This window comes from Phascolarctos cinereus, unplaced genomic scaffold (assembly GCF_003287225.1).
Source record: "Phascolarctos cinereus isolate Bilbo 61053 unplaced genomic scaffold, phaCin_HiC Scaffold_2;HRSCAF=192, whole genome shotgun sequence".
Classification (NCBI taxonomy): domain Eukaryota; kingdom Metazoa; phylum Chordata; class Mammalia; order Diprotodontia; family Phascolarctidae; genus Phascolarctos; species Phascolarctos cinereus.
Window position 1 is genome coordinate 151,132,208 of NW_027555625.1, and position 20,955 is coordinate 151,153,162.

The 20,955-nt window shown below is 40.9% G+C and overlaps 1 protein-coding gene across 2 annotated transcripts in view; it reads left to right on the forward strand.

Moving 5' to 3' along the window:
- The first annotated feature begins 1,564 nt into the window (after positions 1–1,564).
- ACSS1 (acyl-CoA synthetase short chain family member 1) overlaps positions 1,565–20,955 on the forward strand; it is an 80,259-nt gene continuing 60,868 nt past the window's right edge. Inside the window, exons 1-2 of one of the 2 annotated variants that reach the window (XM_020987197.2) lie at positions 1,565–2,061; positions 18,495–18,591. In XM_020987197.2, the coding sequence (XP_020842856.1) occupies positions 1,668–2,061; positions 18,495–18,591 (491 nt within the window). In that variant the 5' untranslated portion in view covers positions 1,565–1,667. Of the gene's footprint in view, positions 2,062–18,494; positions 18,592–20,955 lie in introns of those variants that run through there. The other variant, XM_078149687.1, reaches the window with a different exon arrangement.

A 20,955-nucleotide genomic window follows, 5' to 3' on the forward strand; every position in this document is an offset into this window, starting at 1 on the left:
GCAGTACTTTGGTGGCAAGGTAGAACAGTAGGGGAAATATTCAGAGAATTTTCAATCTGAAAAAAAAATTGTATGTAAAGTATTTACATTTGGTTGTTTGCTTGACCAGGTACATTTCTCCACATCATCAATGTTCAACATTTCCATAAACATTTATTTCACATCCTAGTTATGCAATGTGAGGTGCTGGGCCCTAGGATTTAAAAACAAAAACCAAAGTCCTTGAGGAGCTTACCATTGTACTGGGGAGATTTAAGAAACACAGATAAGTAAATACAAGGGAATTTCAGAAAGAGAAAGAGCATTAACAAATGGGGAGGCATCAGGGAAGGCTTCTAAGAGGAGATGGCACCTGAGTTGAGCCTTGAAGTAACAGAAGGAATCTTTTAGGGAGGGAAGAAGGAATGCATTCTAGGTAGGAGGGACAAAGAAACAGGAGATGGAGTACTGAGTATGTCAGGGGGAATACTATTAACTAAGGCAGAAGGAGTAGGTTGGTGAGAAGTTGTGAAGGGTTAAGCTTGAGGCTTAGAAAGCCATTGAAAGTTTTTGGACAGAAAAGTGATGCCTGTGCATTTGGAGACTTAAGGTGGCAGCTGAGCAGAGGATGGATTGAAGAGGGGAAACTGGAAGTAGGCACCCCCCCCAGGGGAGTGAGGACAATAAGCATCCTCTCTGTCTCTCTGTCTCTCTCTGTCTCTCTGTCTCTGTCTCTCTGTCTCTCTCTCTCTCTCTCTCTCTCTCTCTCTCTCTCTCTCTCTATCTATCTATCTGTCTCTGTCTCTCCAACCCCACCGTCTTCCCCTTAAAGATAGATATAGTGAAAAAAGCACTGGATCAAGAGCTAGGTAGACGTGGATTCAAAGTCTGACTCTCTCATTTACTTTATCAGTTTTGTGACCTTGAAACATGATAACCAACAAGTTCTCTGGACCTCCATAGCTTTGTGACCTTAAACAAGTCATCATCTTTGTAAACTTCCATTTTGGACTCAAGGATTCCTATGGTCTCTCCCACATCTAAGATTGTATGAGATCCAGATGACAGCCTTGTTTTGCTAGGCTCAAGAACAACCTACAAAATGAAACCAAAGCAAAACTTCAACTTTACATTCCACAAAGCTGCCTTCATCTCCTCCAAAAACCAGGTACCGAGGACTGCCTCTTAGAACCTCGATGCTCTCGAAGCCCCAAATCCTCCTTTTCCTGTAATCATAGCCTCCCCTAATTCCCTCCTTCCCCCAAGATGACAGCAGGAAAGGGGTGGGGGGGGTGTAAAGATAACTGAACTCGGGGAGGCGGACTCCAGAAGAGGAAGGGATCTGACAAGGAGGTGAGATCCAAGAGGAAGGAAGGAGAGAGTCACTACAAGGCTCCCTCCAGCTCACCACCACAGGAGGAATAGGGAGCTAAGCGTCTTCTTTCTCTTTCTCACACTCTATCTCTCCTCCCCCTTCCCCACCCCCGGCCCTTCCGTCCCTCCCTTCCCCCTACCCCGCCCTTCTCCGAAGAACTGGCAGTTGGGCGGGACTGAGAAGAGTGGGAGGAGCCCGTTATTGGCTCTGGTCCGCGCCTCGCTGAGTTCTTCTAGTTTGCAGCCGTCTTGGGGTGCTGTGCCAGAATCCGAGGGGGCTCCAGGGAAGCCGGGTCTGGGGGTGGGTAAGCGCTATGACTGCTTTGAGCCTGTGCGCCTGCGGCAGCGGCGGGGGCCGCAGACTGCTCCGCAATCTGTGCGGGAGCCTCTGGGTGCTCCCGGGGAACAGGGGGTCGCGAAGCTGGGGGCAGGGGCTGCCCCTGCAGCTGCATCGCCGGTTCTTGGGCGGCGGCAGCCCGGGCCTCTGGGCTGCCCGGAAAAGGGCCAGCAGCGCCGCCCCAGCGGTGTTACGGAGCCTCAACACTTACGCGAAGCTGTGCGAGCAGGCTGTCAGAGAGCCCCAAGTATTTTGGGGGCGCCTTGCCCGGGACACGCTGGTGTGGGACACCCCTTACCACACAGTCGAGGACTGTGATTTCAACCAGGGCAAGATCAGCTGGTTCCTGGGAGGCCAGTTAAACGTGTCGGGTAAGGCTTGGGATGGGGGGGTGTTGGCATTTGAGGTATGGGGTGAGGTAACGGGGACTATTCCTTCTCCCCGTTTCCCCCACAGTTTACTTTTTCCTTGAACCCACGACCAGTCCATTACCAGCCCATTCCTACACTTTGCCCTAGCAACCTTGGTCACCTGCCTCCTAGCAACCCTTAGAACACGGACACAAGTCCCTCAGTAATTTGGCCACTCAGCAACCTGTCCCAACAAATTCATGACTCCCAGGTCCCCTAGCCAACCTCCCCATGCAACCCACCCCCAATTCCTCTGGCTTCCTCTCCACTTTTACCTCATTTATTCCTAGCAGTCTCTAGCAAAGTCAGGAGCCACGTCACCTTCTAGTATCCCCTTCCCACTGCAAACCATAGATCCTCCCACAAAGACCCTAAGAATCTCTGGCACAAGAAACTTGTCTTCAATACTTTGACCAGTCAGGACTCTGACAGCTCCTGACTATTGTCACCTCTTCAGAGCACTTGCGGGCCCCCTCCCCACCCCCACCTCACCCCGGAATGCTGCTTTCCTGCCAGCTTCGTGAGGCGGATTGAGAGAGCAAGTCCTCCCAGCTGCTGTTTAGGATGACAGGTTAAAGCCCTAGGCTGGAAGACTTTCGGAGGACGCTTTTCCCTTCCTTCGAGCGGTAGCCTTGTATTTACCCTTACACGCTGGGTTGGCTGGTAGGCGATCAGTTTGCACTGGGCAGCTAGCTGGGACCTGCGGACTCGAATAGGGTGTTACATTCCACCCTGGTTCCATCCTCTCCCCTACCCCTCACCCCCATCTCCACGCCTATTGTATCCCTATTGTGTCTGTGTTATAAATTCGAGCTAGGAAGAGCTCTTGACTCTGTTCCCTCAGGATCTAGACAGTTCCCTCTCCTCCCATTCTTTTTTATTTCGCCCCTGGGATGAGAGTTAGTAAATAAACTCAGAATAAAACTCCTTAGTGAAAACGAAACAACTCCTGTAGTCTCGTAGCTGGCTTGCCTTACAGGCTCTCCCACAGCACCGGGACGCATCACTCAGGCCCCAGGGAGCTATTGGTCTCCGGCGAAGTTGCCTAAGTATTAACTCTGCCCACGTAAACAAATAATACATGCTTCCTTGTAGAGCCCAAAGAAGAGGTGAAGATGAGGAAGAAAATCTTGGCCAATGAGCACAGCAAACTTAGAAAAAAAATATCTGCTTGCTCAGACAGTGCTTTATTTGCCGAGACGAGGTTCCTCAGCCTTCTAGGAAACTCTGATTATTTATCCTCAGCGTAAGGTCGTCTGTGCTTTTCACCCTCCTAAGAGGTATATGTACTTCATTTTCAAGGCCAATAACATCTAAGATTTGACACCGGTGCTGGGTCTTCAGTAATAAAGAGTCAAAACCCTTTACTTGCAGGTTTCAAACACTGAAATCAGTTGGATCAGTCAATCCACAAATACTGGCTCAGCCCTTAGAATGTACCAGGTATAGCACTAGGCATTTTATAGGGGAATAGAAAATCATAGAAGACATGTTCCAAACCATCAGGGAACATATCATTCAGCCAGGGAGAGAAGATACACACATGAAAAAAGAACTCAAAATTCAAGTAAGTGCAGTATACTGGAAAAAGCATTGGATCTATAATAAGAGAATCTGAGTTTGAATCTTGGCTCTGCCTTAACTAAGTAACTTTGGACAAGATGATCCCTAAGGGCCCTTCCAGGTCCAGATCCTATGATTCCCCATAAATACCAAATGAATGATATTGCCAAATCCAGTGATTGTTTTTCCTGTCCCTATCCTTAGTCTCTGTAGCATGTAATGTCCTTGACCATCCTGTTCTTCTGGATATTCTTGCTCTCTTGCTTTCTAACAACGTAAGAGGACAGATGCTTATCTCTAGATATATTCTTGCATAGAGGTTGGAAGCTGAGCTAGATCAGTTGCTTGTTTCTCCTGTTACCTTTCTAATGGTCCCTTCTTTGTTTCCTTGCTCCTCTTTCACATCTATTAATATTTGTGCTCCCCAATGATCTCTCCTTGCTTCTGTTGTCCTTACTCTTTACCAGTTCTTCTTCTATCATTGTTCCCACAGCTCTTACCATCATTTCTACACAGACGACTCCTAAATCTGTGTCTAAACCTATGTCAGCTGTCTTCTCAGCTCCATATCTGAATCACAAGTTGCCTAACTCTAAAGGACATCTCCACTAGGATGGCCATCTGGCACTTCAAACTCAACATCTCCAAAACTGAACTCATCTTGTTTTCAAATTTGGCTTTCCCCCCAATTTCTCTGTTATGTTCATATAACTAGTCCCTCTGTCTAGTCACCCAGACTTATCCTGTAGTCATTCAATATTTTTTTCTTCTCTCTCACTCTACATTCAATCAGTTGACAAGTCCTGTAGACTCAATTATCAATCTCTTTCATTGGCTCCCTCTCCTCCATCCCTAGGTCATCTGATTTACCTCATCTCTCATTGCCTCGATTATTTGGCTTCTAACCGCTCTTTTTGCTGCTAGTTTATTCTCTCTCTGATCATGCCTTCATCATGTTGCCTAATGTACTGTTCTGATCATGTAAATCATTTACTCAAAAAATTTCAGTAGCTCCCTTTTGCCTCCTAATAAGCATAAATTCCTGATCCTATTTTAGTTTAGCCCACATTTAGTTTCTAACTTAAATGTTCAGGCTTAACTGTTCACATGTTTGAGTTACAGTTTTACTCAAACAGGATTACTGTCTCTAAACTCAGTCATCTTTCTCTTTCCTCTCCTCCTGTATTTGCTCATACTACCCACCTATACCTGAACTGGACTTCCCATACCACCTTCCCCCCTACATTTTTGGAATTTTTGTTTAAATGCTTTCCTTCCCTTAAGGTTCAGCTTACAAAGTCCAAGCAGAAAGTGATCTTATCCTTTTCAAATTTTTCATGACACTTTGCCTACATCTTTGGTTCACATTTATTCCTTTATCCTTTATATCATGGTGACCTGTGTACATGACTCTCCTCACTGGACTGTAAGTTCCCTAAGATCAGAGTCTAGGATATATTTATCCTTATTTCCTCTAGAGTAGTGTCTTGCCCATTCAACATTTGTGGAATTGAATAAACTTATCACATCTACAACTGTGCTTTTTTTTATCCTCCCCCCCCAAAATCTTCTCCTTCTTCTAATTTCACAGTTTCTGTTAGTGAGGGACACTAATATTTGCCCAAACTTCTGTTTAACCCAGTATAATCTTTAACGCTTTCCACTCTTTTACCTCTAACATCAAATCAGTTGACAAGTCCTATTTTGCCTCTGCAATATCATTCACATCCATCACTTCAATGATATTCCTATTTTTATTACCTTAGTCCAAGCTCTCATTACTACCCCACACACTTACTCTGTTGTGGTTTTCTCCTAACTGAACTTTTCCTCTGTCTTCTCTTCTCCTCTCCAATCTATGGCTCCTAGAACTCAAAATGATACTTCATATGAAGTCCAATGAGGATTGAGTATAGTGGGACAATCTTCTCTCTATTCTTGGAAGCTATGCCCTTCTTAATATTCTTCATTCTGGGCCAACATGGTTGTTTTCAACCCATCCAAGGTAAACATATCAGTGGATTGGTTGCATTCAACAAGCATTTATTAAATGTCCACAATGTGAAAGGCACTTGATTCAGTGCTGGGGATATGCAGATCAAAGCATGGGAGATGCAGTTGATTGTGGAGTCAGAAGACTTGAGATTCAGTCCTGGCTCTGACATTTTTGACTCATGTGACTGTGGGAAAGCTACAAAAAACATTCCAAGTTACAGTTTTCTCATTTATGAAATACACTTATTTGCATTATCTAACTCCCAAAGTTATTGTGAGGAAAATGCTTTGTAAAGTTAGGTAGCTAGGGGATACAATGGATGGAGGCTTGGGCCTGGACTCAGAATAGACCTGAGTTCAAATATGGCTTCAGACACTAACTAGCTATATGATCTTAGGCAAGTCACTTAACGTGTTTGCCTTAGTGTTTTCAACTGTAATATGTGGATAACAGCACCCACCTCCCAAAACTTTTGTGAAGATCAAATGAAATAATATTTGTAAAGTGCCTGGCACATACTAGGTGCTATATAAATGCTAGCTATTATTATTATTAAATGTAAGATATCATAAAAATATGAGATACTACTCTGGAGTTGAAAAATCAGGCACCTGGGTTGGCATTTACTGATTTTCTTTTGTTGTTGTTAAAAGCACCATCTACATTTTTTCCCATTTGTTTAGAATCTTTCTGTCTTTGAGAACCTGATGATCAATTTCTGCATGCCTTTAAAATTATGTTAACTATAGATAGATTTCTTTCATATGTACTTAGGTCCATCAGCTCTTTATAATTTTTCCTGCTTCAGTGCCATTTCCAGTTCTTCATGATCAGATATAGGGGCAAAACCCAAATCACCCAGAAAATGACAGCAGATCTAGCCACTTGGTGAGCTGGTCTTTGTTTTCAGGAAGCTAGCTTTTTAACACAATTATGAACTCAGAGGTCTGACTGTTCCCTGCTTTCTTTAGCCATATTTGTTCCTTGTGACTAAGACCCTTCCTGCCCACCAGGCTGGGTTATAAACTGGATCATGAAGGAGAAATACACCAGATCAAAATGCTGCATACACTATTCTTTGGGAACAACTTAGAATGTTCTGAGACTGACAGATGATTCTTTTTTCAAACCTCCTTTGAATCTAGAGTCCTTTTCAGGCTGACTCAGCCTGATCTTTACTTTTTCCAAAGCAAGTACTGGTTCTGGAATTCCCATTATCCCCTTTGTGAGACATCTACATCTAGACAGACAGATAGATATAATCACAACTACAACAAGGCAAGGTTGAATCTTGTAATTTTTTGACTGTGTCTTCTCCACTTGAGCACATTTCTTAGGATTTCTGTACTATTCCCTATGAAGCCTCTGACCTAGAATTTTTCTGGTGCCTTTCCTTTGTTTCTCTTGCTCTTTCTACCAAATATTGCATCTTCTTACTGTCTTTTGGGAAAATTCTCCTCTTTTTTAAAAGACTTTTTTTTTTATGTAAACTTTTTAAAAAAGATTTTTTATAAACTTTTTTTTGGTGTTCCTATTTGTATTTTAAAGAGATTTTGAGGAACCTGGCTTCTTTGACACTTTTTGCTCTGCAATCTTCCCCAAAAATCTATTTGGATGAAAAGGTAGAAGGAGGGGCAGTTCTTTTGAAAGTAGCTACTGGCATACCCCAAATATCATTCCTCCAATTAACGCTGTTTTGTAATAACAATGTTGTAAAACCCCATTCAGTCTATAACCCAAGACATAAATTAGATTATCAGTGATGAGTTGAGCTAACACTTGAAACTTGGTGGGGATAACTCCCCTGCTTACTATGTCTGCTTACTTACTCACTAAGTCGGCTTGCTATGACCAAATTTTATTTTATTTTATTTTATATTTTTGCTTACAGCTTGTACATAAACATACCTTGAAACACTATTTTAGCTCTGTGTTCTCACAGAACCAGTTAACAAGAGCCTGGGTTTGCCTAGGAAAGAAAGAAAAAAAGAAAACAAGCAAGTAAAACATGGTTCTAGAGCTGGGGAGTGCTGGGAAAGTTGGGGACTACGTTACAGCTTAGCTTTTGGCCTTTGGGAAAGCTCTGGAGTAGGGGTGTCTTTGTAAAAGTGTGGGAGAGAGCAATGTTTCACTTGATCTCTAATAGAATGAGCCCAAATTGGCCTTTGCCTGATTAGCCTGTTACAGATCAGTAGCAGGGGGTGGTGTGAGAAGTATGTGTATTTGTCCAGTGCCAATAAGGCTCTGAAATCACTCTGGCCTCTTGCCAATTTCACTGCTCTAGAGGGTGCATTTAAGGATGGGATTATACCAGTCAGGGCTAGCCAAGGAGACTGGAAGCCTTAAATGAGATCACATGGGGTGGATGGTAGTGAGAATCAGAGCTGTGAATGAAAACCATATGCCTCGTCTCTGGAAAGCAGAGGTTTGTATGATCTTTTACATTTATGATCTTATTTCTGTGTTTTGAGTTGCTTGCAGGGGCATGCTGGGAAGTCAATTTTTCTGTTTCTCAAATCTAGCTTTTGTTGTACTACAGATATTGCAACAGATGTCTTCGTGGTGTGGTCTATAAATCTATGCCAGAGACATCAGGAAATGGCAAAAACAAAAACATGGAGATGAATATCATTTTAAAAATACTTGACTAGGCTTTCATATGTTCTAAACTCTCTGGTCCAGTTCTCCATCTGATTATATTTTATATGTACATTTTATATATTCAAAAACCAAGTTTGTATATATTTACTATTTTTAGCCAGGTTGCTGAGAATTTGTTTTCAGCTGAACTCAGAGTCAGGGTATGTATGCTCTGAGACTCCTTCTTTGCCAGAACAAAAACTATTGAACTGCTTTTATCTCATCTTCATGATGCATCCATCAGTAATACAGTTAGGCCCATTCATGCAAGGCAGCAAGTCATTTAATTCTTGGGCTCCAGGTTTTGTTCAGGGCCTGCCTACAGTATTTCAATGAATCAGGGGTACAGGCTCAGACCTTAGAGCAGGGGTTCATTGTGTGTGTGTGTGTGTGTGTGTGTGTGTGTGTGTGTGTGTGTGTTGGATTCCTTTGGCAGCCTGGTGAAGTCTTTGAACACTGTCTCAGAATAATGTTGTTTTTAAAATTCATAATGAAAGGAAATGCTAAGTTTCAGTGAGAGGTTAATGAAAATAAAAATTTAATTTTTTCCTCATGGACCCCCTATCATAGGCTGAGGGGGTCTATGGACCACAAATTAAGAACCCCTGCCTTAGAAGATGACTAGACACTAACACTGAATTTCTCTCCTAGTGGTTACAGGGGTGCCTTGCTTCATATAAAAATATATTTGGGGGAGAGGGAAGAAAAAAAGGAAAAAAAAGAAATTTACATGATAACTTGATTATTTATTTAAAATATATAGCAAGTTATACGTAACAGGTTTTCAGTTTCATGTGAAATCATCTTTTTAAAATTATACTTTGTTATGGAAATGATTGTTTTATTTCATAAATTAAAAATAAAGTAAAAAAATATTCTCAAAATATTGCATTTAAATAAAATGCTACTAAATCCAATACTATTTTAAATGCCTGGGGGAGGGCTAGCCTTTAAGGGCATTTAAAGGCATTCTTTTGTGAAGCAAATCATCACCTCTAGGTTTTCTTTTGTGTAAACTTGTATGTTTCTATAGGTAAGCTATTATTATTATAATGGGGATATTTTATTATTATTATTGATAGTAATGATACATCCCCACTTTAAATCTTATATATGTTGATCTAGAATTATGCAAAAGATATTAAGGAGTAATTATTCACATCGCAAAATAATTTTTCTAAATAAACTCTCCTGTGCATTTAAATGCTCATTTGATTTACTGAAGTTTTATGTTGGTGGTATTATTAATCTTTAATATTACTAATAATCAACCATAACATTTCAACATACACACTAGGCTGCCACTGTTCTGGGTGCTGGGAGGTAAGAAAGTATAGCTGGAAAGAGAATAGGCCCATAGATTTGGTGCTAAAGGGACTTCAGAGGTCATCCATTCTACTTTCTCATTCTACAGATGAGGACCTGAAGCACAGGAAAGTTAAATGACTTACCTTGGATCACACAGTTAGTTCGTACCTCCCCTGAGACCTGAAATCACATCTGTCTGACTCCATGTCCAGTGCTCTATTCACCATTATAAGTGAGAGAATTGGGACATGGGATGATGAGAACTTAGGGTAGTAGCACTTGGTATGTTGGTGTGCATGTATGTTAGTATAAAAAGGGTTCAATTCAATAAGCATTTATTAAGCGCCCACTATATGTAAGGTCCCCTGATAAGCGCTGGGGACATAAAGACAAGTCTGCAAGTAGCTTACATTCTGCTGGGCGTATGGGGGAGGGTGCTACTGGACGTGTGCACTGATGGAACGTGCGCATAGATAGGTAGAAACAAAGTATATACAAATTACATACAAAGGAATTTGTGGGGAGAACACTAATAAAGCCTGGAAGGATCAGAAAGGCTGCAGGCAGAAGGTAGCATCTGAGCTGAGGGAGCTTTGGCAGAAGTGAGGAGGGGGTGCTTTCTGTCACGGAGTGCAGGGCCTTCATCTCCACCAATAAGGAGAGAGCCCCATATGGATGGGCTTTGGGACAGAGATTACAGTGGCATGGGGATGTGTGCTAGTGCTAAGGTAAGGAAGGGAGGTGGGACATCATGTGGGGCACAGCAAGAGGTCATTGTGGTTTGGGAGAGAGGACTCAGCCGGATCTTTAATAATAGCAGTTGTTCTCCTGCCCAACGATTCTTGGAAGCAGGCTTTTCCTTTCCTACTGCCCAGTCTGATGGGAGGAGAATGTGCTTTCTTTGTTAATGCTATAAATACTTTTCATTTGGTTGCCTCAAAAGCTATTCTCCCTGCTGCTGCTGGAAACATGTTTCTTTCCTTCATCAACAGCACTGAATAATTATTTGAAGGCCAATGTGTTCACAGCACTGTGTAGATGATTGTGAGATAGAAAATGCTTTCCTTGATATTTCCTGGGGCCCATGTCTGTGAAATGCTCTCCACTGAGAAATGTGCAGAATCTTCTCCTTGGCCAAGGGGAGAGTGACTCACTTACTGTATTTCTTTTTCCTTTATCAACCCTAAACGCTATAGTTTAGGGAGGACATGCTATTCCTTAACAGCAGGGACAGGCAATCAGTTAGTCAATCATTAAGTACATACTATGTACCAGGAACTGTACAAGGTTCTGGAGATACAAGGAGAAGAATTAACTAGTTTTCACCCTCGAAGTGCTTAAATTCAACTAAGGGGAAACAGTGTATAGACATGTAAGTAAATGCAATATATAGACAAACTAAATATAAGTAATTTTTTTTATGGGGGGGTAGCGGGGAGGTTCTAGAAACTTGGAGGATCAGAAAAAGATGTAGTACTTGTTCTGGGCTTTGAAGGAAGCTGGGGATTCTAAGAGACTGAGGTGTGGGTGCAAAGGAACGGAGGTGGGAGATTTAATGTTGGAGAAGAATACAGTTTGGCTGGATTGTAGAGGGAATGAAAAGATGTAACACATAGTCTGGAGTCAGATTATAAAGGAAGACAATACATATTTATTAAACATCTACCATGTTCCTGCCAACCCTGTCAGGTAGGTGCTATTATTATCCCCATTTTACAGTTGAGGAAACTGAGTCAGACAGAAGTTAAGTGAATTACCCAGGATCACACAGCTAAGTGTCTGAGGTCATATTTGAGATCAGGTCTTCCTGACTCTAGGCCTAGCCCTTTATCACCTAGCTGCCACTGAGAAGCTTTGAGTGTATTATATTGTCCTAGAAGCGATAGGAAACCCTTGGATTTTTCTGAGCAGGGCAGTGACATGATCTGAGATGTGCTTTAGGAAGCTCACTTTGGCAACTACTTGTAGGATGAATTGGAAAGTCGGTAAGTTTGATCCAGGGAAATTCCTTAGGAAACTACCACAATAGGCTATGAAAGAGATGATGAGGTGGTAGTCATATGAATAAAGAAGATGAGATGTGACAGACATGGAAGTAAAATTGATGAGACTTAGTCAAATCAAATAGATATTGAGGGTGAGTGAGAATTGAGAGACAAGGCTGACTCACCTGGAAAGACTAGGAGGATAATGGGGCTATGGATAATAAAAAGGAAGTTCTGAAAAGGGGCAAGTTTTTTTTTTTTAAAGATAATAGGTTATGTTTTGGACATGTTGGATTTTAGATGTCTATGGGACATCTGATGGGAAATGCCCATTAGGTAGTGATAGGACCATAGCTTAGATAAGAGATCAGGGATGGATAGTTAAGTCTGGCAATTATCTGCGTGATAATTGATCCCATGGGAGCTGAGATTATCAATCAATCAACAAATTGACCATCAGGCATATAATATAATATGCTAGGCCTCAAGGAACTTATATTCACATTGAGGAGTGGGGAAGAAATGGGAGACAAAGGAGAAATAGGAGGAAAGAGAAGAGGGAGACAGAAGACAATCCAGAGCAGAGTCCTTTGATATATCCATTGTTAGGTGATGAGACATGGCTGGTACCTCTATATGTAGAAGTATAGAACCAGCCCCTCATTTTGTTACTTTGCCCTATTTTAGACTCTGAAAGTGTAATTGTTTCCAATTTGGGTCTGAAACCAGTAAGCCTATGTGTGTATATATGACGCATGACTTTCTGACTGGAATGTTATCACTCAGCAAATTAACCTGCAGCCTACACTTATTACTCTCCTTTGCCACACATTAAAGTTATGCTTGTCCCTTCTCCCCACAGAATGTCCTGCTAAAATCAGGAACTCTGTGCCCCCTACCATTGTTTGGGCTACTAAACAAATGCAGGCCTGAGACCTGGTTTCCTCAGGGAATAGAGGCCCGGAATAAGTGAGAATAGATGGTATCAGAGCCCCCAGATGAAGGAGGGAAACCTTGTAGAGTTGAGGGTACAGGCTTTTCCCTGACCTCTAGCTATGTGATTGAAAGCACATGGTGCTTGCTGTTCACCATCATGATTAACAGCAAATGTTTGTTAAAGGCCTACTATATTAAGAGTCCTGTGCTATACTGGGGTGGAGATGCAGAGAATTCTGAGACACACGAACCTGCCCTTGAGGATCTTGTAGTCCAGTTGGGGAGACAAGCTAGAGATGTAAAAAGATAATTGACCCCACAAGGGAGCATATGACAAATATCAAATTTGTTTTATAGATCATAAATGCCAGAGGAATTCAGAGGAAGAAGAGTTTAGTAAGGCTTGAAAATTATCAGGGAAAGCCTTACTGAAAGATGTGCAATGTGAGTTCATCCCTGAAGGATTAAAAAACCCCCTAAAACTTTTATAAGCAAAAAATGAGGGGAGAAGCCATTCCAGGCAGGAGAAAGTAAATAAAACAGAGATTTTGAGTTATAGAATCAAGATCCAGAGAGATCCTGACAAGCTAGAATGATAGGTTGAATCTAATAATAGAGTCACAATGGTGATTCTTGTGCCTGGGGGAAAAAGGTCCAAGAAGTTGTGGGATGGGATAAGGAAGGACTTTAGACATAATACAGCAGGGCAGACAAGATCCTGTTGAGAGGAAGGCTTTAGGATATACCCACTGAGTGCATGGCAAAGATAGAGACTCTGGAACACCGACCTCTGGAGTGGTTCAATGTGAGGCTGCTATTGGAGGAGGAAGGAGCAGAGAATGTTTAGATCAAGGAAGACCTCATTGCAAGAATGGCCATCATCTACTAGACAGAATGAGGCCATTTGGTAACTTCTGTTGCTAAAGGAGTACAAGTACTGTCAATACTCTTTAAATTTAAGTAGCCTGGGGCTACCTTTGCCTGGGGCAAAGGCCAAGTTGTTGTTCTTCTGTCCTGTCTGACTCTTCACAACCTTGTGGGCCATAGCATACTAATACTGCTCATGGGATTTTCTTGGCAAAGATACTGAAATGATTTGCCATTTCCTTCTCTGTCTTATTTTTACAGATGAGGAAACTGAGGTAAACAGAAGTTAAGTGACTTGCCCAGGGTCACACAGCTAGTAAGTTTCTGAGGCCAGATTTGAACTCAGGTCTTCCTGACTCAGTGCTCTACCCATTGAGCCATCTGGGGGCCTCTAAAGCCCAGGCTACCCCACCCTAGTTATGGCTTTGTCTAATAAAGTATTGATATTGGTATCTATTATGCCTTTAAGTATAATGTAGTTTCCCTGCTTATCTATTTTATTATGTATATTTACTGTGGCTTAATCTGAGCTGAAACATACTAGATTTTCCTCTAGCCCTTCATTTTAACTTTATGTTTCAAGTATGTTTCTTGTAAATATTGTTGTCTATTCTGCAATCCTCTTCTGCTTTTTGGGTGAGTTCATCCTACTCATGTTCATGGTTATGATTATTAATATTTCCCTCCATCCTCTCCTCTTGTACTTTTTCCTCTCCCACCCCATCTTTGCAAATAAAAAGGCAGTAAAAGAAATGGAATTTGCTAAACACATAATCATGAGAGAGCAGTTGGTTTTTGCTTTCACTTCCCTTTTCTCTTCTCTTCCCTTTACCCTACCCCGATCCCAGGTTTTCATTTTTTTCTTTCTTTCCTTTTAATTGCCTTTTGACCTTGTGCTCTCTCTAACAATGGAATTTGTTTTGCTATATCCTACTCTTATTCTTAAATTTCTTTCTCCTCCTTCCTAGTCCTGGTTCCCTCCTATTTCCCTTCTGAGTTTAAAGTATTTCTATGCCTGTGTGTATGTGAGTAAAATTGTGTTCAATTTTGCTTTATCCAGTTCAGATAAAAAAGAGGTTCATGAGATACCCATTTCCCCCACTCCTTTCTCCATGTTCAAATACTCTTTATCTTTTGCACTCCTATTACATGACAAGTGATTTCTCTGCTTATTTTCCTCCTTTCTTTCCTAGTATAGCCCTTATCTCTCCTGTTTCTATCTTCTTAGACCCTGAAAACAGAACCAAACTACCACAAGCCCTCAGATTCTTATATTTATTTTTTTTCTATGACCCTTAATTAGGTCATTGAGATTTGTCTAATAAAGTGATATTTAATAGGGATAAATTTTGTAGAGTTATATACCTGAGTTTAAAATATCAATTGCGTAGGTCAAAGATTTGGTGAGAAAAGGACTCTGGGGTTTTAGTGACTTTTAAATTCAACGTTGTTCAACAATGTGAAATGACAACTAAAAGGCCTAATGAGGTATTAGACATTATAAAGATAGACTGTGTCAGCTAGTATGGTATCATTATTTTCCAGAACAGAGGAAATGATGGTCTTGCTATCCTCTGTTCTGATTAAAACATATCTGGAATATTGTATTCAATTGTGGTTGCTGGATTTTAGGCAAAGTATTTACAAGAGATGAAGTGTCTAGATGAGGGTGACCAGGATACAAAGATTTGAAACAATGTTCTGAGATATGAGGTTGGTTCTAGGCTAGGCCTGACTTAATTATGTATGTTTGGGCTTGGGATTAGAATGAAATGAGATATTCATAGACTGTTTGACACTTAATAAAAGGAATTTTATTCACTGATAGCTTGGGAAGGATATTCAGCAAAGACAGAGCATTGGTTTGTATGGGCAAAGCTTCTTGTTTCCACATTATCCAAAACAGAACAATCAGAAAGGTTTGTTGATTCCATGTTGATTTCTCTTGGCAATGGAAAGTCTACTAAGCCTGAGGAGTTTCGAGCTAGGGACTTATGCCTAATGTTTTTTAGGGAGAAAATTAGTCTGTGTTGTAGGAATCTTCCAGTTTTCTTAGGTAATATGTTGTATTGTTGTGTGGTTTGTCCTTCTGGAAGAAGACCATGACAGCAGAGAGATGATGACAGGATTTGCAGTTGAATTGAATTTGAGTGAGGGAGGGCTGGGCAAAGTCACCACCCTCACTTTCTCCTCCAGAGCAATCTGGGTCCTTTTAGGGCTCAGAGTGAATATAAACAGTAACTGTTTCTCTTTTGGCAAGCAACCCTGAGAGTCTTCCCCTCCCAGTTAGATTTTTTTTTTAGATTAAAGAGGCCATCCCTTGACTCGCTTCTTAAAGGTAATATGTAGCAAATTTCTACTTGTGCAACAGGAACTACTGGCATGGGTCCAAAAGAGAGCAGGATTGTTACTTCTGCCATAGTAGTGAAAGTACCATAACCTTGGATGATTGCTGTGAGGAAACTACTTTGTAAACATTGAAGTACTATAGAAACATATTTATGTTATAATGATGACGATCAGTTGAAAGAACTGGAGATGATTAGCCTAGAGAAGAAAAAGCTTAGGAGGCATATGATAACTGTCTCGAGTACTTGAAGGGTTGCCTTGTACAAGATATATTAGAATTATTTTGCTTGTCCCAAAAGAGAAAAACTAGAAGCAACTTAGTGGAAGCTGCAGATTCAGAACTGATAGGAGGGGAAACACGATTCTTAACAATCAAAACTACTCTGAAATAGAATGGGCTACTTTGGGAGGTAGTGAGTTCCCCACTGGTAGAAGTCTTAAGCCAAGACTTGATGACCTCATGTCAGAAATGTTATAGTGGGGATTTTCTTCTTCAGGTTTGAGTTGGAGTAGATGATGCCTGCTGTCTTTTCCAAGTCTGAGAACTTCATGCTTTTATATGTACCTGGCATATTTGGGGGACAGAGAGTAATGTTTAAAAGTAGTGGAAAATGAAGTCAGAGAGATTTTAGAAGACCTTGAATTCATATTCTAAAGTCTAAAGACTTTGGGTTGAATTCTGTAGGCCATGGATTACTGGTTGATGCACTATCTCTTCCACCTTGGAAACTTTCACACTTGAATTTCTTTTAGATCTATCTTGAGGAAATAATGAAAAATAAGAAGAAAGGAATGGTGTAGTTGGCATCCTTTTTCTTTTCCACCGAACCACTGCAATGGGTGAGGGGAACCAAATCAAATGGCAGAGTAAGAATAGTAGTTTCAATAATAATAATAATAGTAATAATAATAACAAAACCAATAGTAGCTAACATTTATATAGTGCTTACCATGTGCCAGGCACTGTGGTGAACACTTTATGATTATTATATCATCACAACAACCACCTTGGGAGGCAGGTGCTATTATTCTCCCCATTTTACAGATGAGGGAACTGAGGCAAACAGTTGTGACTTGCCCAGGGTCACACAACTAGCAAATGTCCAATGTCATATTTGAACTCAGGTCTTCCTTCTTCCAGGGCCAATGCTCTATCTACTGTACCACCTAGCTGCCAAAGCATTACAAAGCATTCTTCCTTCTCAACTTGGAGTGCACTGTTCTGCAAATACACAGTTGTGCTGGGGAAGAGTGGGTAAAACTTATAGTAAAGTGGTGGTGAGGCAATGCATAGGGGACACACACTTCCATCTCACTGCCCCAGAACAGTTTCTCCAGAGGATCCTTGAGAAGGTTTGCCTTGATGAGTTGTCAATGATAGATGTATCTTGATCTGCTGCTTAGCTAGCAGATCTAGGCAAATTGCTTAGCTGGGCCGGGTTGGCATGTCATTCAACTACTGAACCCTTCTCCGGACAAAGAGTGACTGAGTTGATCTGCTGGATTCCCTGGCCTTGCTCTTCGATGAGCAGCTGATCTTTTCACAACCTCTAGCCTCTTACTTGTCTGGGTATTGTAGTGCTCTTTTTTACCATGGGAAATGGGTTAGAAGAAGCATCCCTTCTTCAACTCCCTTAGATCCTCAGCTCCAATAAGCTCAAGAAGGGGTTAGAAAAGTTAATGCATTACATATTCATGATAGGTAATTAAAGTGATGTTTGAAATACTCATAGCATACTCCTAATCTTTAAGAAGGATAGTTAATATAATCTCCCCTAAAAACTTTCCTTGCCCTAATGTCAGAGAGAAGCAGCTGGTTTGAATAGACCATTGATCTTGCATTGTATGGACATATTCCTAAATTGCATTTACCTGTTTCTAAAGCACTGGGAATAACTTTCTTTCAGGGAGTATATACAAACAGGACTGTAGGAAGCAGCGGTTCCCCAGGTATTATGGATAGCAGTGGCTTTCCAATGGTCATCTCAAATACAGTTACCAATCTCAACAGAAAGGAGTTAATTGAATCACAGGATTAAGTTGTTTGAAGGGAGGGGCTGCTGGCATTAACCAAGACTAAGTATTCTAGTTCATCTAGAAAATGACGGAAGAGAGGAGCAGGTGTTTAACACAATGTGCAAAAAAACAGGAACCTCCTAATCCTTTTGGCTTGCAGTAAAAGAAATGAAAGGACTCTTCCTTTGTTTGGTAAGGGTAGGTTATGTGGACCTGACAGCTGGGCGACAAGTACCCAGAAGCCAAAAGGATGGATTTTCCCAGTGACTGTATCATTTCTTAGTGTGGGGCCTATTAATTTTATTAGAGCCTTGATTTGTTTTGGGTTTTTATTCTAGATTCCCTCCTTTCCCCTCGAAGACAATGTTATGAAAATAGTCATGTCCTGTTTGCATTAGAGTATCAGACATGATTTTTTCTTACTCAGTACCTAAAGCAATCCACTTTCAAGTGTTTCCTGGCATGCATTCGTCTTATCCATTTGAGAATAGAAGTGGGTAATGTCCTTTATGGGTTTTTAATTTCTTGAACTCATCATCCTTTCCAAGTTTTGACCACATCCTTTCCGTAATCCTTTGCTTTCATCAGGTGGGTAAAAAACTTTAGTAACAATAGTTGGCCATCATTCCTCTAGAGTGCTAAGTATGCCGACTCAAACAAGCCACTCTGCTGATTTATTAATACCAAAAACAAAAAAAGTAACGCATGTAACTCTTTTATAAATTTTCACACAGTAAACTGCTTGGATCAACATGTGCAGAAGTTCCCGGACAGAATTGCATTGATCTGGGAGAGGGATGAACCTGGTACAGAAGTGAAAATCACATATAGGTACGATGCATTCTCTCTTGTCATTTTTCAATGTGAACCAATTTTGAAAAAAACAAAAAGCCAGGCCCAATAAGTTCCTCCCCACCTCCCCTTCCCAATTTGGCAAAAGCTTGTGGCTGAAAATCCATGTTTAACAACCCTTCCAACCCCCCCCCCAAAAAAAAAACCCTAAAGAGGATTGGGGATGGAATACGGGCTGAGAAAGTAAGGGAAAGATGCCCAGGTTTTTAAAACTTCTCCCCACCTTCCTCCCCATTCCCCCTACCACCACTGTCTTGATTATGTTTGCTCCTCTAATTTAAAACCTTTATGACTCTTCATTATCTGTTGGGTAGGACCATACTACTTAGCCTGAATTTAAGGCTATCTACAGAAAATTTCTTCCTACTCTTTCTTTCACATTTTATTTCTACTGATGCACAAAATATACAAATGACTTAATCTTCATCATTATAGGTTCTCTTCTCACTTCAGGTGCCACTGCTCCCTTTCTAAATGTTATAAGCCTTGGAAATTCATTTAGTTGGGAATCTCCAGTATATATGGATGCTAATTGACTGATTTTTGTTCAGATTTTAATCACAGACCAAACCATCCAAAATTTGTGTGATTTCCCACTGATTTTCTTTCTATTATTGATTATGATTTATTAATCTTCAGTAGTATGTAAAATATACAGATAGCAGATATTATTTTTGCTGTAACAGCATTTCTGACCATCGGTACACAGACTAGTATTGGCCCATGGCCTTATCTCTCTATTTGTTTAAATAGATGTTCCTCCTATCTGCTACTAGATGTGTTCTTCTAGGGTTGGTGAAAGGGGTCATAATCTAAATTGGTAGTCTATACATTTCTTATTTCCCTGAAGCCTCTTTTGCTTTTAGATCAGGCTAGTTTCTTTTTTTTTTTTTTACTTTATGCCATATACATAGTATGTAAATTTGTTAAGTTGTGTTGTTGAGGCTTTTTTTTTCAGGGCTGGAAGGTGATGATAATTCCTGGGCAACTCTCTATGACTGTACATTACAGATGAGTAGCTAATTTATATTGGTGGAGAGAGTTTCCACACTGGGAAGTCTGTATATTGAAATCACAGGTCTCCCCCTACCAAAAAAAAAATCAACAATCCACAGCCTGACATTTGCATAGTGCTTTAAAACACCCAGAGCACATTATATACATTATATCATTTGTACCTCACAATATCCCTATGAGGTACATATTACCCTACCCTCATTTCACAAATGAGGAAAATAAAGGTCCGAGAAGTTATGTGATTTACTCATGGATACAAAGCTAGTAAAAGTGAAAGGGGGGGGTTTTAAATCCAGGTCTTTTTGTCTCTTGTTACAGCACTCTACTCACTGCTGCCACACTGTCTGCTTCTGTCCCACACCCATGCTAATTTATGAGCTCTGGGTATCACAGGTCAAGGTGGCTCAGAGTTGAGCTACAACTTTGGAGGCAGGTGTTTAATAGCGTGGTTTAATCAAACCAGAAATAAATGTCACTGATTTCTGGAATATGATCAATGTCTGTTGTATTCTCTTATTCCATGCTCCTGAAAAGTAATTTCATTTTGAATCACAGTACTCACACCAATGTTACCTTCCTAACAATTAGAGCTCTCTAGTGGTTGGATAGTAGGTGCCTTCCTATATAGTAGATTGCCCTTTGCTGCAATTCTTAGAATCATGGGCTGTTAGATCTGGAAGGGGCTTTAGAGGTCTTCTAGTCCAAGGTCCAACATCTAAGTCCCTCATTATACAGGTGAGCAGCTGAAGCCCAGAAAAGTTATGTGCCCTAAGTCACATGGGTAGTGAGGGACAGATCTTCAGGTGGAGCTGAATGGTCCCTTGCTGGGGGTATTGTAGGATTCTTGTTCTGTTACAGGTTGTACTTGACCACTGAGGTGCCTTTCCAAACTCTGAGGGTCAGATTCTGGTCTGCTTTCTCAGGGATTGATATGTTGAATGACTCTGTACCTTTACTGTCTCATTTGAGGTGTCCCCTGCTGTACAAAAACCTAGTTAATGTTAAGCTATGTTCACTAATTTTATTTTGCTTGTCTGGGTGGTATTGAGTAATGTGGCTCTCAGAAAACCTGAAAGGCTCTTCAGAATGACATGTGATATGCATAAGCTTAAGAGTAATTTAAACTATTTGGCATACTAGGCTGCTCTATTCTGGAGGCATACAATCCTAAGCAGAAGCAAATTCTTCACTGTCCAAAACTGTTACACATGCACAAACACACACACACACACACACACACACACACACACACACATATCCTTTAACTGGCATCTTTTCAAGTTGATTGTAGACTGTGAGGTAGTGTCAATCCTAGGTGAATACCCA